The sequence below is a fragment of the Symphodus melops genome, assembly GCF_947650265.1.
Source record: "Symphodus melops genome assembly, chromosome: 9".
Lineage (NCBI taxonomy): Eukaryota > Metazoa > Chordata > Actinopteri > Labriformes > Labridae > Symphodus > Symphodus melops.
The window spans coordinates 8381796-8397819 of NC_136699.1; the positions used below are offsets into that span (position 1 = coordinate 8381796).

Genomic DNA, 16024 nt, shown 5'->3' on the forward strand with positions numbered 1-16024 from the left:
TCAAGGTTAGTCCTTCTTCCGGTTTAAGTAGACCAATAAAAACGCTGTATAGTGCGCTGTGAACACCACTGACCAATCAGACAGTAAGTACTATTCTCCACAAAGTTAGTCGCTTTGTTGACTTGTCTCGCTGTGAAGATATTTATTTATTGTCTTATATTGTACATAGTCTTTGCATTAAAAAAAAACATTTAGAAACTAATAAACAATTCACATTGCCTGTCTCTTTTCAATTATCAATTATAATAGTAATTAAAAAACATCTCATTATAGTTACATCATAAACCAGAATAAATTATTTACTTGGTAATGAACATTGAATAATCATAGACTGATTATTTAAAGTCTATGATCAGGCCCAATGCCATCGTTTATTTAAGCGATACACACTGGCGTAAACCGAACATCATGACTTTAGCATATTATATTTTTATATTTAATCGTATTTAATTAGTACCGTTGTAAGGCCGTTGACGTTTCCTAGGAAACTACCAGGAAGTACCTCGGTTACATCTAGCCAATCAGATGTTCCACTTCCTGCAGTCAGTCGGCGACGACGAATGGGTTTGACGTGACCACGGAGGTAAAACATTTTACAAACTTTGGCGTTTAGCAGCAGCTTTAATGTATTTTTTTTTAACTATCGTTAGATAAGTCAGAAAAAGCTAAGCAAGTTTTCAGTTACCTGTTTCTCCTCGTGCACTTAAGCCTTTTTAAGATAAAGTCTGAAGCCTGTTTAAAACGATATAGAGTCCCTCTATCATGTGATGTTAAACATGGGCTGCCTGTTCCCCGGCTCCTCCCGAAACTTAAGTTGTCTTTGAAGGAAACCCAGGGACCGAGGTTTGTGTTTTCCGTTGTTTTAGATGGAGGTGAACCGTACGGACTTCTACATCGGTCTCACCCTGGCTGTGAGCTCCAGTGCTTTTATCGGGGGAAGTTTTATCCTGAAGAAGAAAGGTCTGCTGAGACTGGCCAGTAAGGGTTCAATGCGAGCAGGTACTGTTTTATTCTTACATCAGTGCCAGAAGACACCTAAATGTTAACAAATAACAAACCATTTCAGCTGTTAATAGGTTCATTTACATGTAGATGCATCTATATATTTGTATGTAGTAATAAAATGTAATTAAAATGCTTTCATAGTATCAAAGTAAAATGTCTTATCCTGCAATAGAATTGCCCTCAAAACTAACGTTTTAAAGTATTTTTTACATCAGTTACTCTGTAGTTAGTTTATTATAGTTTTTTCAAGATAGCCAAAGACATGGCATGTCAAACTAAATGTCACAATATTTTAAGTGAAGTATCTGTAATTGTTTTTTGTTTTTGTTTTTTTTGTACCTCAGGTCAAGGGGGTTATGCTTACCTGAAGGAATGGCTGTGGTGGGCAGGACTGATCTCAAGTAAGTGAATTATTTAAAGATTTCAGCACAAATGGGTACCGTAGCTTGACTGTGTTTATTCGTCTTGGTTAGGCTGCTTAGCAGCCATACCCAGAAACATTGGGGTCTTTGTTTTCAATGGGAAAATGAGGCTAGTGGGCTTGGTATTTATGCTGGTGACATTGCAGTAGGGCACCACCCACACAATGTCTTTGAAGCACTCAATCCTACAAAGAGCACATTTGCACTCGTGGGTTGAAAGAGGATAATTTTGTAGTATTTAATAAGCTGCTAAAAAAGATAAATGAATGTACACTGATGGTCATGTTTTTATTCTAGTGGGAGCTGGAGAGGCTGCAAACTTTGCTGCCTATGCATTTGCACCGGCGACACTGGTGACTCCTCTTGGAGCACTGAGTGTGCTTGTAAGGTAATTGTCTGTCAAGATTTTTTTTTTTTTTTTGCCATTTTACCACAAAATATCGCACTTAAATAAGAATGAATGTGGTGTGAGAGTGGGCTGTTTGTTCATAAATGGAGTGCCACACTCCATTTATGAAAAGCTCCAAGTTAGTTAGTAACATAAATTGACATGAAATCATGTTTATATGAAGTTCCTGTTTCTGTGAGGCGTGGTCGGCCCAGCTTGCTGCTGTATTTACTCCCTCCACCATTATGAAGGGTAATTCATTCATCTGTGGGTGTGATGTCAAAAAGAGTTCACTCCGTGCAGAAGAATTTGTGTGGAGGGACTGGTTTGAGAAAGGCCCTATGAGCAACCGCACATGGACTTTTAACAATGAGTAAAACGTTTTTGTTTGTTTAATGAAAGCATCCATGAATGTATGTGATACTAGCTCATCTGCTGTAGCATTTAGCACAAACAAGTTTGTGCCAGTTTGCAGAAGGAGATGTCCTAATGCAAAATAAAATACAGTATTACAAATAAATAACCATGTGTTATTGCCTATTGCTGTTTCATGTTACCTTTGCATGCAAATAGAATTTTCACTCAAAAGGGAGAGCTTTGTTTAACAACAATGTAAAAATGATGGACCTTGAAGGTATTTCATTAAAAAAAAAAAACAGTTTTTCATTTGGAGTTGATCTCATACATGATCTTGTAGACGTAAATAACCAAAGTAACAGGTGACTTACAGCAGGTTATGTGAGAGACTGATTGATAAGAGGAAAGTCAGCTAAAAGAAAACAGTGTTGTATAACTACTATACATATCCTGTTGGTACACTAAACCATATCTGCTGTCTCTCTTTGTTTACATCATTTATTTGTCCTTCTAGTGCTGTGCTCTCCTCTTACTTTCTAAACGAGAGGCTTAATGTGCATGGGAAGATCGGATGTCTGCTGTGTGTTATGGGCTCCACAGTTATGGTGATCCATGCCCCACAGGAGGAAGAGGTCGTCTCCCTCACCGCCATGGCTGAGAAGCTCAAAGACCCAGGTAGGACCAGCTCTCCATCACTGTGATGTTATTAATCATGCTCCCAAACGAGGCCTGGATGTTTTTTTGTTTCCAGGTTACTAACTCCTTTTTGAATGCTCCCACTAGGTTTCATTGTGTTTGCTGTGTGCGTTGTTGGAAGCAGCCTGGTTCTTATCTTTGCTGTGGCGCCGCGGTTTGGACAGAAGAATGTGCTGGTCTACATCCTGATCTGCTCTGTGATTGGCTCCCTGTCTGTCTCTTGTGTCAAGGGCCTGGGCATTGGCATTAAGGAGCTTTTCGCTGGGACAGCAGTGCTGAAGGAACCCCTGTTCTGGTCGTTAATCATCTGCCTGGTAATCTGTGTCAGCGTTCAAATCAGTTACCTGAACAAAGCCCTCGACATCTATAACACCTCCTTAGTCACTCCTATCTACTACGTCTTCTTCACCACCTCCGTCATGGCCTGCTCAGCTATCCTCTTCAAGGAGTGGTTGAGTATGACCACTGACGGAATAGTCGGAACGATAAGTGGTTTTCTCACTATTATCCTGGGGATCTTCCTACTCCATGCCTTCAAGGACATCACATTTAGCTGGGATTCCCTCCCACTCTACCTGAGGAGGGGTCCTCAGGGTTTTCCATGGGGGAACCAGCCGTATGTGGCTCTCCCCACCTTCGACAGTCAAGCAGAGGATGAGGTAAAGCTGCACAGGGAAGGTGGATCAAAGGGTGGTTGGGGTACACATCAGAGGACTTCTTAAAGAATACCAACTGTCTTTTTAATAATAAAACATCAAATGTTATTGCGATTCTAAAGCTTTAATGCACATCCTAGCTTAAACATTTGGCAAGATTTTTATTGAATTTGATTTTAAAGAATTTCATATCACTGATGAAGTTCCGGAAAAAAGGACAGAATTCTAATGTGAAAGCAACTGTGAGGAACTTTTGTCAGTTTCGGCGACCCTTGTGCACAAAGCAGTCCGTCTTACCTCTTTGCCGAACCTATCCTGAGAGAATGTTTGGTTTCTTTAACAAAAAAAACTCTTCTTCCTGAATTTTAACCAGCTGATTTATTGCTCACTCACTGTAGACATGCAAACAAAGGCTCTTTCACTGTGCCTGCTGTAAATTGCTTTGTCCCTTTCAGACCCAGTGGCCTCAGTGACAGACTTTAAGAACAAATGTATACAAAGTCAGTTTTTCATGAAAGGGTCTGGTTTGCTTGTTGAGGACATATCGAAGCATCAGTATGGAAACAGGTCCGTTTTAAAACCATTTCAAAACTCCTCCCAAAAGGTTGGACGTATAATGAATATTAACGTATTTTGCACTGATGTGTACTTACTTTAAAAACTAAATGAGGGTTAAATATTAGCCTGCATTCACCAGATTGTGCCTTGTTACTGAAAACAATCACCCTATTTAGGTTTGCACTTTTAACCTTAGCATATAAATGTGATTGTAACGTGTGTAAACACCACGTTTGCCCTGAATACATTTCAAAAATGTTGAATTCCTGAGTTTCTGTAATACCTCAGTATTATATACAAACAGCACCAAAGAATGTTTTTTTTTCCCTGTATACATTTATTCCAAGCTGTAGCTTATCTCTGATGTAAGCTGTTTTTGTGTTTGATTAAAAAGATGACGACATCATGAATTGACAATTTTCCAAAGGATGAACAGAATTATTTGGCATTCGGTTTATTGCATATATACAGTCCAAAACCTCACTTCTCTGTCATAACATGATCGTTTGCTCACAGAAGTTATTGTAGAGTCCATGTAGCATTCAAACACAGCTGGCCAGCTTAATGTCCCAGGTGCATCCATGTCTCCCACACTTGACCCACTATTCTAACATTTAAGCACAAAGTGAGAGGACAAAAACGTTGTTGTTACTCCATGTATGGTATATCAGGCACTTGTGTCAAAAGCAACCAGTTGCCATTTTCCTTTTCTCCAGTTGAAGGGACGGTTCAACGACAGAGCGTCGGCTGTCGAGTGACGTCCTGTCATGGTGGTTGCTGTGTGCGCCGTGTCTGGTCAGTCTTTCCAGAGACAGATTTTAGTCTGACATGCTTTCAGAGAATGAGCCCTTGCCCCTCTGAGTTTGTTCCAGTCTGTTAAGGATAAACTGGCTGGTGTCAATAAACCTCTCCACACAATTAACAAAGCACATTTCAGTCCTTGAGTCCAGCTTTGGCCCAGGTTTATCCATGCATTTCTCCTAGAGACAGAGAGACAGACTGATTAATGTAAGTAAACACCCACAGTTACAATTAAGTACAGAAGCATTACCATCAGAGGCACTGCTTATCAAGAAACAAGGCAGGCAACCGATGGCGGGAGACAGCACTCTTTGCAATGTCCTTTGCAATGTCCTGCTAAGCCTTGCATGCATTATTGCTTTGAAATCCCCAATTTGTCAATGGAGCAAAATGAAGGGGAATTTCCTGTTTGGGAGTGATTAAAGAAAGAGGAAAATAATGACAGTTGGTCAGAGGGGGCACCCAATGCGCACATTTGCCCCAGCTGTGACCTCATCACGCCGTACGTCTCTTTGTGAGTCGGTAACGTAACAATGCATTACACTTACATATTCTATGTGTTATCATAATCTTACAGGTGTCTTGTTTCAGTCCAGTGTGTTAAACTGTCACGTGTACGTCCATAGTTTGTACATCCTGATGCTGTTCTACCGCTATATACGATTTCAAAAAAATTAGTCGTCCGGACATCAGGACAGCTTCAGGGTTACCATGACAACAATGCTTTTTACCAATGTGTCTAATCACTTTGCCCCCCAGGGGTAAACTTTAGCTTTTAATGTGACGTCATGACGTGTGGAGCGATGGGGTCACATAAGAAGACGTGAGGTAAGTTCACGTATGCGTGTTAAGATAATTATTGGACAAAAGCAACAACAACAAACACGTCTATGATTTTATATCAATGTTAGTCATTGTAGCTAAAAGTAAAACTAAGATGTGGTACGTTAGCATTTAGCTTCAGGCTTATCTTACCCAGCAGACCTCCGTCATCTGATGAACCAGCTGCTGAAATCGTTGCTTCTGCGACTCGATTTCGATAAAATGTTGAAGTTGAGGGTCTGCAGTCGCTCCCTGGCCGTCCATTGTTTGTGGGACAAGACGCTGTTGAAGGTAATCTTTCAATATACAAGTTCCTTATGATTCTAATGCTGACCTTCACGTGCATGAATGATGCTGTGTATGAAGACGGGAAAGAGGAAGTAGTCGAACCAATCACAGAGTGCGTTCTTCTGACGTCATCCGTCATCATACATAAGTCATTTTTTCTCATTTTTAACTCTTCAATTATTATTTAATAAAACAAAATAGAAGTAAATTCTTCTGATGCAGCGGAAGTATTTAACACTTAACTATAATGCAGAGAGAGAAAATCTTGTTTTTAAAAGAACAGAGATAATTTTAATTTCATATTATGTTTAACATGTTGTAGGGTACGGACATCCAAAGAAAAACATAAACAAATGCTGGATCAAAAACCTGCTCACTGTACGCTAATAAAACAAAATCAAAATTTCGATCTCACATATCTTCTTTAGGCATTGTCAAGTCCACTTCCAAGCCTGACAGAGACCTACTTGGCATTTATTTTTGAAATATTGATATTTACTCACACAAGACTTCACATTTTGCAATTCATACAGAATACACAGAATATGATACAAGTCAGATACATCTTATTTTAATCCAATATAACCTTCAATAAAATATTTACATATAAAACTATGTTGGACTATTCTAAACAGTGAGCTATGGGCCTAGTGACTTTCACGTGACTGATATTAACATGATAGAGGAACTTAAACTCTTCAGTTCCTTTTGTAAGCTGATCCGGTCAAATGTCTGTAATGTGCTTGTCAATTACTCTGAAATTCACTGCAGCTCGTACAGCAAATCCTGTACAGTTACTACCAGCTCCTCAAAGTTGGGTCTCTCATCAGCTTTCTAAAAAGAAAAAAGAGAGGCTTTAAATTGTGTTATTTTTCAATGTTTTCAATCATCCACAATAAACCCACTTACATCAAACCAACAGCTTTTCATAATGCTGTAGACTTTCTCATTGGCCAGCTGGGGGCGGTAGAGGCGCAGGCCCCTGGACACCTGTTCCACTATTTCGTTGTTGTTGAGTCGCTCATACGGAAGCCGCCCCAAAGTGTACACCTCCCACATAAGGACCCCTATGTATTTAAAGAAGAAGTTAATTGTGAAAAACAGATAAAATGTTTTCATGAAGCAATATAGAGAAAAGACCTTTAAAATAATTTAGAGAGTACATTATGTTCACTCACCATATGCCCATATGTCTGACTTGCTGCTGAATTTGCAGTAGAGGAGGACCTCGGGAGGTGACCAGCGAACGGGGAACTTTGAACCTGCTGAGCTTGTGTACTCATCATCTAAGACGTACCTGACACATGGAGAAAGAATAATAATTTTATGTTTGGGCCAACATTATCTTCATCTTTGTCTGCAAAATATTAAAGCACAAAGTGAGGAGGAACTAACGTAAATGTCATGAAGTAAAAAATCTTAATTTTTCCATTAGGGTTAAAGCTGAACAGGTGTTGAAATGAATAAAAAGGTCAAATGAATTACCAAGAAAGTACCAAAATCTTGTTCTACTGAGTCAATGCCCTCTTTTAAAATGTGTCTTTTACCTTGAAAGGCCAAAGTCAGTCACTTTGATTGTGCCATTGCCGTCTACTAAACAGTTCCTGGCAGCCTAAAAGGATAAAAACAAATGTTTTGGGTTTAGGTGTGATGATTAAACAATTACTGTTACCTTCAAATAGCTAATATACTTGGTTATGTGTTGCACAATAGCACATACACATATAGACCCTTCTCACCAGATCTCTGTGGATGTACTGCTGGGATTCAAGGTAGGCCATACCCTCAGAGACGTCTTTACACATCTCCAGGAGCTGGACAGCTGTCGGGTGCTGCTTCAGGCCCTCCCTGAGGTACGTGAGCAGACAGCCATTGGAGAGGAACTCAGTCACTATATAAATGGGTCTTTGTTTGGTGCACACGCCATAAAGCTGAACCAAGTTTTCGTGTCGAAGCTTCCTGGTTTTAGCAAAAAGAGAAGAAAGTTACTGCATTTATCTCACAGAGTTACAGAAACTACAGCATGACACATCACTTTAACTGATCTTGCACATAATACTTCTATCAACATTTAAAATGTGTCAGTTGTGGCTGAAAAAAAGGTTTAAATGCAGACTCATTTTGTTTTGCTTACATCATGATTTTGGCTTCCTCTATGAAATCATCTTCAGACATGGAGCCCTCTCTAATCATCTTGATGGCGACATCATGCTGGCCCTGCCACTTTCCATACTTTACCACTCCAAACTGACCAGTGCCCAGATCCTTGATGAAGGTCAGGTAACGGGGGTCAATCTCCCACACACCTGGAGAAAACAACAGAAAGAGAGGGGCTCTTTTTTATAGTAGCAGTGACCAAATTAACTAAATAGCTGCATTCAGGATTTCTTGTAAAGAAGTAGTTAATTTATGTTTGGAGCTTTGTCAAAGTTGTTTCGCTTAGCATAACATAGGAATCAGCAAATGTGTCAAATACAATCTCTTCACCAAGCTCTCAAGTTTAAAGGTTTTTACTTTGTTTAATTTAATTTAAAAACATGATGCAAAGTTTGTTATCCTTTGATGAAGCCAGGCTAGAAGTGTTCTCCTGTCTCCTGTGATAATCATGGAAGATTATGATAAAAACGATAAATAACTCAGAGATTAAGAAAGATGTGCTCCTACCATAGCCGAGTCCTGCTGTTGATGGAGGTCTTGCCCGGTTTGTTACAATGTATTTCAGCCTGCTAACCATTCCTAGTTAGGGAGAAGAAACCACATTACAACCTGTCCAGTTCTTTTTCATCCATAGCCTTTCAATTTAATGATATCCTGTGTTCTCACCTGCACTATTGAGTCTTTTTTTTTTTTCTTATAAATTGAATCGTATTGTATGACAAATGCCAAGGAATTAAGATCTCATATACTTATTAACCTGCTGCATTGTGCTGGTGGTAGTTGATGAGCTCTGGGATGCTGCTGAAATTGTGCTTCTCTGCCAGGTAAAACTGGCCCTGAGAGGAGGTGCAGATGTTGTAATGTCTGCAGCTTCCACCAGTTTCCCTGTGGATATAGATAAGATGAACAGGTTTTCATCAACACAGGAAGCTATCGTGTATCACATTTGCAGGAGTAGGTTATATCTCCTCAGGGTTATCTGCAACACAGTTCAGTCTCAGAGCCCAGGGATATAAAAGTTCTGCAGGCAGATAAGTCCATGCTTTGCATGAATATTTACATCTCTCCCCCTCTGTAGCTCACTGTTTCCGCTTTCATCACTAACACTTCTTCTTTTGATATGTTCACACATGACCACAGTCATTGAATTGAGGATATACTGTAAATGGTGCACCACAAAGCACCTATAAGCTTACTCACCCACCACCCTTACTGAACAAAGACACTGTGTATTTCCCAGCTTTGCTTGAGTCCCGTACCAAGAACCCTCCATCCTTGTTCTGGGAAACAACATGAATGCATACATATCATTAAATTAAATGAAGTTTGGTGCATCTGCAGAATTATGTCCAAGCTGTCTTTCTATTACACATATGTATCAGTCATTTAGTTTACCTCCGTTTTTAACAGCTCTTCTGCCTGGCTACGGTTCATACTCTTGCAATACCAGCTGTGAACATAAATGTGAAAACATGTTTTTTTTTCATAGATAATATTTCCATACCATTTATTGCTTTTTTGCTGACATTATTACATATAGACAGTTGTGTAAAAACATATTTCACAATTGTACAACAATACAATACTCACTCAAATCTTTCTAGTCCCCTTTCTGCTTCCACAACGTAATTGCTTGGTATATATCCTTCTTTTCTGCAAAAAATAATGAAATCAATCAATTTGAATGGTCTTTAATGTCTTCATGGACACTCACAAGTACAAAAACAAATGTGTTTCTTTGTTGGTTTGAAATCCAAGTAAACTGAAATTGTTCCGAGAACTCTCAATGTAAACAGGGGAACATGTTCAATCATCTCTTGCTGGTCCTGTATTTATCGGACACAAAGGATGAGGAATCTGTTAAAAGTTTTTTTTTTTTTTAATCAGTCAGCAGGGCTGCAGGATTATTATTTTTTTGACTCACCCATATTTATCTTTGGCTCTCCACCAGTTGGAGTCGGACATCTCCAGGATGGTGTACTCTTCGTCCTTCCTCAGCTCCAAGTCCTGGGTTGACATGGGGGTGTAGTTATACTCTGCTATCACAGTCATGCCTACAGAGGGGCCAGAAGGTTCAGGAGGCTCTGGAGGTAAGCGTCGACCAGGCTTCTCCTGAAACACCATGTAGGATTAATAAAATATACAACCGAACAAAGGGTGTTCTGATATAAATATTATTCTTATTATTATACTGTCCATGTACCTCTGTTGGGGTTGGAGGAAGAGGTTTCCTGGAGCCCCTTCGTCGTGATTGCTGTGATGTAAAGCCTGTTGATGACATTATTAAATTAATATACTGTACATGAAGTAAGTTTATATATTTTATAGGTTAGGATTGGGTTATATTGTTTACAATAAGGGAATCTTACCGTTTTTGTTATCGAGCACTTTGCAGCCCATGGCTTGTTTAACTTCCTGATGGCAGCATAGCCACACCCCATCCATCCAGGAACAAGGATGATACTTCTGCATGAGGTCCTTGTTGAAACGCACCACTGTGCAAGCATAAAACGTGTACACACACACACACACACACACACACACACACACACACACACGAGAAGAGCATTTACAATGAGTTAATCCTGGCATTTGCATAAACACTGGGTGCTTCTGGGTGATGTTAAGATATGTTTGAGATCCTGATACTGAAAAGACACAAAAACGGGCATACATTTTTAACATTGTTTGCATATACTGACTTTCTTTCAGCTTCTTTATCCACTGCGCCCGGACGTCCTCAGTCTTTGCAAAGACATACAGCGGCCCCTCATCATAAATGATCTGGTCAAAGAAAAACAGAAAGTTCTAATCAGCTAATTTTGCTAAAGTTGTCCATCGTTTCAAGCCATGTTCTACTTCTTCTGATAAGTTTGACAACAAATGAAGTATAACTACCCAAATGCTGGTGTGTCATCAGACCTTTACTGAAACTCTTAAAACTTTTGGGGTTTTAATGTAGGCAAGTGCCATGGCAATCACCTTTTTCATACAGTACTCCAATGTCATGTGATTTTACATGTGTGCAAAGACAACAGCTGCATGCTCACTGAAAGCCCCTTGGTTACTTGAGGGTGAGAGATGGTTTCACTTCTTAACAAAAAACTTTCACATTATCAACTGTAAGAGGATTGAATATTTTTTGTCAACCAAGGAAAAAAAATCATCTTATGTGACAATTCAAGTTTAAAACAGCATATTATCAAAACAACTGATTAAACACCAACATACAGTTGATGCGGGAGCTTGGCCAGTAACATGTTGTATGTTAAATAAATCAGTGTTCCATTTTTGTTTTTTTTGTTTTTTCCTACTTTAAAAATCTGTAATTTTGAAAAAGTTGGGAGGAGTATTTGGAAAGCGAAGTTTATAAGTAAACTAATAAAATGGTCTACCTGGAATGCATAAATGCGCTCTTGTGGGGCGTTGGGCTCTGGCTGGACAGACTCTACACACTTGATCTTCTCAAGGTCCACTGATCCTCTCAGACCTTTTCGCTTCTGCTTAAAAGATGAGGAAACAGTCAGGTAACACGGGGAATAACCAGCAAATGCTGCAGCCAAGTTCTCAGTTTGCTGACTTTATCCGAGCAAAAATGTCACACCTCGTCAATTAATTTGTGTAAGCAGTTCTATACGTACCCCTTTATCCGGATCAAAATCATAATAGGCTATCTTTTCGTTGGTGAGAACAAACAATCTCTCCTTGTAATTCAGAGGTGAGGTCTTTTTCTTCTGCTGAGATCGTTTAATGAAGATTTCCTCCATTATACTTTCCGACATGATTCAGTCAGGATTAGTCTATGAGGGAACAGGAGATTAGGACAATGATTTAGACTTATTTTAAAGTATCATGGACTCATAGCACCCAACTTTTGCAGCAGAAAAACAGTGAACATTCACACCTCAGCTCACATGGTGATCATTTTGCTAAGAGCTGTGACTTACTGACACACATAGACACACATTTTGCATAGTTTAGCAAAATAAGACCCCCTTTGGCATTATTTTACACGTCACAGCTCTTCACTTTACAATTCCTATGAAAAGAGTATTCAGAAAATTCAGAATGCGCGTTGACTCTCCATTGAGTCAAAGCAATGCCACTGTAACAGATAAAAGTATGGATGTGGACAAAGATTAGGAGCCATGCGAGATTGCACGTACAGTATCACTGTTAGATTAGCTGTAGTTTGCATACGCCTGCTTTTACTGCCAGCAACATCCTGCATTTCCCAAATCCCCTGCAGGATCACCATTGCTCAGAGGCGCTATACATTTGTGATAAGACGCTGTGAAAAAAGATTACAGATGAGTGTATCTAACAAATCCCCTGTGTAGTATGTATTCCTAATGCAATTGGTTGGAGTTGCTTTTTTCACTTGTTCTTTCTGTCTTGGATTGTTTTGATATCATAAGTCACATTAATGCGCATTTGTTTAACAGGTCAACTTTGTTAGCTCACTACTCAGGCTCTTAAATACACTCATTATTACTTTTTAAAGCTAATTATCTAATGTTGTTTTATGGGGTCAAGTACCACAGAGAGAGTTGTATATTTTGCTTTTTCTATGCATATTTTGTATATTTTGCTTTTTTCCAACGGAGAGTGTTTTATTATTTATTTAATCTTATTCTTTGTATTGTTACTTTTTGTTACCTGCTACATTTTATTGTGTCTTATATGCTGCTGGAAACCTAAATTTCCCTGAGGGAGTCATCCCAAAGGGATCAATAAAGTTCAGTCTAAGTTTTTAATACAGCAACATGTTTAAGGCTCATTTAAAAAGTGTGTTTATTAATGATTAGATATGTTTTGTGTGAACCAAAGAAAGGTAGACATACAATCTGTAATAAAGCAATACAAAAGTAACTGTTTCAGTGAAATGTACATTAGAGAGCAGTCGATAAGTGAACATATAAATACTTAGAAATTACCTGCTCTTACTTAAAATATTACCATACATTCATACAACACTTGTATACATGAAAAAAAAACTTAGAATAAATAGTTCCTGTTTGCTTGCAAGGCCTCAACAATCTCCTCATTCATCTCACACATAAGTAAAGTCACACAGAAGAACATTTAACCTACTTTATCAGATAAGAAGAACAGAAAAGGCTGTCTTTTTTAGTTCACAACTTTTATTGAGTCTTGTTTTCAACACCTACCAACCGCTAGTTCTAAAGTGAAACTTGCACCTCAAAGTCAAGTTAACGCTCCTACTGCTTTAGTAAGTAGATAAGAGTGTACTTTAGTTTGGCAGAGAAGCACTAATGTTTATTAAACATTGAAAAAAAAATCACATTACAGAACTGTCAAGTCAGAGGAAAATTCTATGTGTGCTGATGAATTTTGGAAAGTCAAGTGTATGTTAATATATACAACTGTGACGGGCCTGTGCTTTTCACTGACAGAGAAATAAAAATCAGGCAAAACTGCAACTGCAAGATGCAAAACTACAATTAAAATGACATAAAACCACAACGTCAATCAAAACACTCAATGTGTTTAGATATCTCACGATACCCTTTTATACTCAAATGTAAGAAAACTACAAAGGACATAGATGTAAAAAGAACGTATTATTGTGAAGTGAAACATGTCTAAGATGCTCATACTCGCCTCTTCTCACAGCTGAGTACTCAGTGTTTGTTGGTGTGTGTCCAAATGTGTTTGCACTTGAGCTCAGCCTATTTTCAGTCTGAGAGTACTTCCTTCTATCATCTGAACAGTCACTTTAACACTAAGCTTCTATTACTCGTTGCTGTTAACCATTAGTGTGACATTTCTTCACACCAGACTGATGATACCTCATTGTTCCCATTGTTTATTTATTCCTCATCTGCCACCACTTTAGATTTCCTCACGTCAACAACTTTATTTGAGGTCACAAGATCTGCAGCCAGTAGAAACACGAATGCACCAACTATTCTCTCTTCTGCTCTGATTGTTGGAGCTAGTTGACCGAAACTGTACGTCCATATTTCACTGATGTATTATGGCAACAAAATGTAGATTTTTGTCTTTTTGTGAAGGGAGTTGACTCACAGTGGCTGACACAGACAAACTCAGACGGAAGTTGCATCAGTTGTACTGCAATATAAAGAGAGAAGAAACTCTGTACCTTGCACCTCTTCAACATGACTTTATATATCCTTTAAATGTAAATATATATCATTACTTCAACATTTTAAAATGTAGGTTAACTTCCTATGACATATTCATGACTTTATGACTTACATGCATACAGCTATAAAGAAGTCTCACATTTATTTTTAGATTTCGCAGAGTTCCCTTTATGCTCAGCACAGCAAAACCAAATGTTTAACACTTTGCAGGAATGTATTTCTCTCTTTCTCTCACCCTCTACTTTATCTTTGCGGTATCTTGTCTGTTCTCACTTGACTCTTTCTGTTGTGAAAAATAAGCTCAAAACTTGTTTTGCAGAATGCAGTTTTTAACTTAACAAAAGAAGCACATAGCTTAAGTGAATCTCAAACTTTCTGTCACAGCAACATATTATCACAAAATATTTCAAAAGGATTTCCTAATATCTGACTTTAGCCAGTTACATCAAACTTTATCCAAGACCGTATGTTTTGAATATAAGTTTCAAAATGAAAACAATATTAAGTGTTATTAAAATGCATATGTTGATAGAAATCCTTCATCAACTGAGTTGCACGATGTTCACTTTGGTATGATACAGCAAACCTAAACATGCAAAACTGTTTGAACAGGAACCTGTCATAATGCTGTCTTTCCTGACGTTTCCTGAGTGATAAGTGACATGAGCAAGAACACGAGTGTGAGTGTGTTTGTGTGTGTGTGTACGTGTGTGTGTGTGTGTGTGTGTGTGTGTGTGTGTGTGTGTGTGTGTGTGTGTATATAGATATATATATGAGCGAGATAGAGAGAGAGAGTGACAAGTTCAAGCCCTAAGAAATGAACACAAATATCTCACTCCCACACATGTTCAAATACCATTTAAATGTAACATTGTGGTGTTCTTTAAAGTCTGTTTTCAGAGATAAATGAAAAAAAAGGTTAATACAAAAAAAAGTATCAGAAGTCCTTTTTTTAAGTGTTCATTTGAAAGGTTTTTCTCATGAAAGTCTCTGAAGGTAACCACATGAAACTATATGCGATTATAACCTCACCAAACATCTAACCCGCAACTCTTTCTAAACCGTCAGTTCTGCAAGACGTGGGAAATGGATTACATTGAAACAGTTACATGTTTAAAGTAGGACAGAATTTGAGAACATAATGCTACAATATGTGATTTGAATTATGAGTACACACATCATAGGATGTGTATTAAAACAGAATATCTGTCGGCTACTTGCAAGAATGTGCCACTTTCTTGTCATACTTTTTAAACTAAAATTAATTGATTAGCAGCTTTAAATTAACTAATGCCAACATTGCTTCAGGATCAACAGCCTTAATTTAAAAAAGCTTTTTACACTTACCCAGACGACTACAGATGCTGGGGCAAAAAGTAGTGGCATGAACCTTTGCCTCAGTTGCTTGCCTTTCATTTATTGTGTGTTAGTTTGTGATGCAAGAAACTAAAACACACCCACAGAGAGGAATCAACTTGGCTTACTTCCCCTTTTTCTTCCTGCTCATTTTCATATCAGCCCTCTGGAAAGTTTTGGTGATAAGTAGAGGCTAGCTAAGCTTTAACACAGGAACCCATTTGTTTCTCAAATGTGCTCTTATTTAAAGGATTTATTATTTTGTAGTGTGTAGCTGATTTGAATTGTGAGGACAAAAGATAAACGAACTGAAAAAATCTGCATGCACAACTTCAAGACATAACTCAAGTAATTATTAATTAATTATTAGTATTTTCCTACACTATT

At 38.3% G+C, this 16024-nt stretch overlaps 3 protein-coding genes across 7 annotated transcripts; 1 reads left to right on the top strand and 2 right to left on the bottom strand.

Moving 5' to 3' along the window:
* Nucleotides 1-19: 19 nt before the first annotated feature.
* Nucleotides 20-4885, top strand: LOC306829785 (magnesium transporter NIPA2). 4 transcript variants are annotated; one of them, XM_079352955.1, is made up of 7 exons: nucleotides 20-83; nucleotides 485-583; nucleotides 867-999; nucleotides 1350-1406; nucleotides 1725-1815; nucleotides 2687-2847; nucleotides 2956-3860. In XM_079352955.1, exons 3-7 carry the CDS (start codon nucleotides 867-869, stop codon nucleotides 3588-3590), a joined length of 1077 nt encoding a protein of 358 aa, XP_079209081.1. In that variant the 5' UTR covers nucleotides 20-83; nucleotides 485-583; the 3' UTR covers nucleotides 3591-3860. The 4 variants fall into 4 exon arrangements, with proteins under 4 accessions (XP_079209081.1, XP_079209083.1, XP_079209082.1 ...); XM_079352957.1 differs by lacking the exon at nucleotides 20-83 and adding an exon at nucleotides 4799-4885 and having other exon boundaries at nucleotides 456-583; nucleotides 2956-3527; XM_079352956.1 differs by lacking the exon at nucleotides 20-83 and having other exon boundaries at nucleotides 456-583; nucleotides 827-999.
* timm8a (translocase of inner mitochondrial membrane 8 homolog A (yeast)) lies at nucleotides 4521-6106 on the bottom strand. Its single transcript, XM_079352959.1, has 2 exons — nucleotides 5859-6106; nucleotides 4521-5062 (listed from the first exon to the last, which is right to left on the bottom strand). Exons 1-2 carry the CDS (start codon nucleotides 5967-5969, stop codon nucleotides 4901-4903), a joined length of 273 nt encoding a protein of 90 aa, XP_079209085.1. The 5' UTR covers nucleotides 5970-6106; the 3' UTR covers nucleotides 4521-4900.
* A 79-nt stretch (nucleotides 6107-6185) lies between these two features.
* Nucleotides 6186-16011, bottom strand: btk (Bruton agammaglobulinemia tyrosine kinase). 2 transcript variants are annotated; one of them, XM_079351965.1, is made up of 18 exons: nucleotides 15629-16011; nucleotides 11792-11950; nucleotides 11546-11650; nucleotides 10853-10934; nucleotides 10520-10645; nucleotides 10354-10418; nucleotides 10075-10262; nucleotides 9741-9803; nucleotides 9546-9600; nucleotides 9351-9430; nucleotides 8908-9035; nucleotides 8658-8729; nucleotides 8128-8299; nucleotides 7733-7952; nucleotides 7541-7605; nucleotides 7172-7290; nucleotides 6903-7060; nucleotides 6186-6827 (listed from the first exon to the last, which is right to left on the bottom strand). In XM_079351965.1, exons 2-18 carry the CDS (start codon nucleotides 11930-11932, stop codon nucleotides 6756-6758), a joined length of 1911 nt encoding a protein of 636 aa, XP_079208091.1. In that variant the 5' UTR covers nucleotides 11933-11950; nucleotides 15629-16011; the 3' UTR covers nucleotides 6186-6755. The 2 variants fall into 2 exon arrangements, with proteins under 2 accessions (XP_079208091.1, XP_079208090.1); XM_079351964.1 differs by lacking the exon at nucleotides 15629-16011 and having other exon boundaries at nucleotides 11792-12099.
* Between the last annotated feature and the right edge of the window lie 13 nt (nucleotides 16012-16024).

Bases quoted from the DNA above. Each gene is read 5' to 3' on its own strand.
- LOC306829785 (XM_079352955.1), top strand. From the start codon at position 867: ATGGAGGTGAACCGTACGGACTTCTACATCGGTCTCACCCTGGCTGTG. The intron at 1,407-1,724 runs GTAAGTGAATTA...TTTTTATTCTAG, and splicing joins GTGGGCAGGACTGATCTCAA to TGGGAGCTGGAGAGGCTGCA. The intron at 1,816-2,686 runs GTAATTGTCTGT...TTGTCCTTCTAG, and splicing joins GCACTGAGTGTGCTTGTAAG to TGCTGTGCTCTCCTCTTACT.
- timm8a (XM_079352959.1), bottom strand. From the start codon at position 5,969: ATGGACGGCCAGGGAGCGACTGCAGACCCTCAACTTCAACATTTTATC. The intron at 5,063-5,858 runs GTAAGATAAGCC...CTCTGTCTCTAG, and splicing joins AGATGACGGAGGTCTGCTGG to GAGAAATGCATGGATAAACC.
- btk (XM_079351965.1), bottom strand. From the start codon at position 11,932: ATGTCGGAAAGTATAATGGAGGAAATCTTCATTAAACGATCTCAGCAG. The intron at 9,601-9,740 runs GTGAGTATTGTA...TTATGTTCACAG, and splicing joins AGGGGACTAGAAAGATTTGA to CTGGTATTGCAAGAGTATGA. The intron at 8,300-8,657 runs GTAGGAGCACAT...TGTTTTCTCCAG, and splicing joins AACAGCAGGACTCGGCTATG to GTGTGTGGGAGATTGACCCC.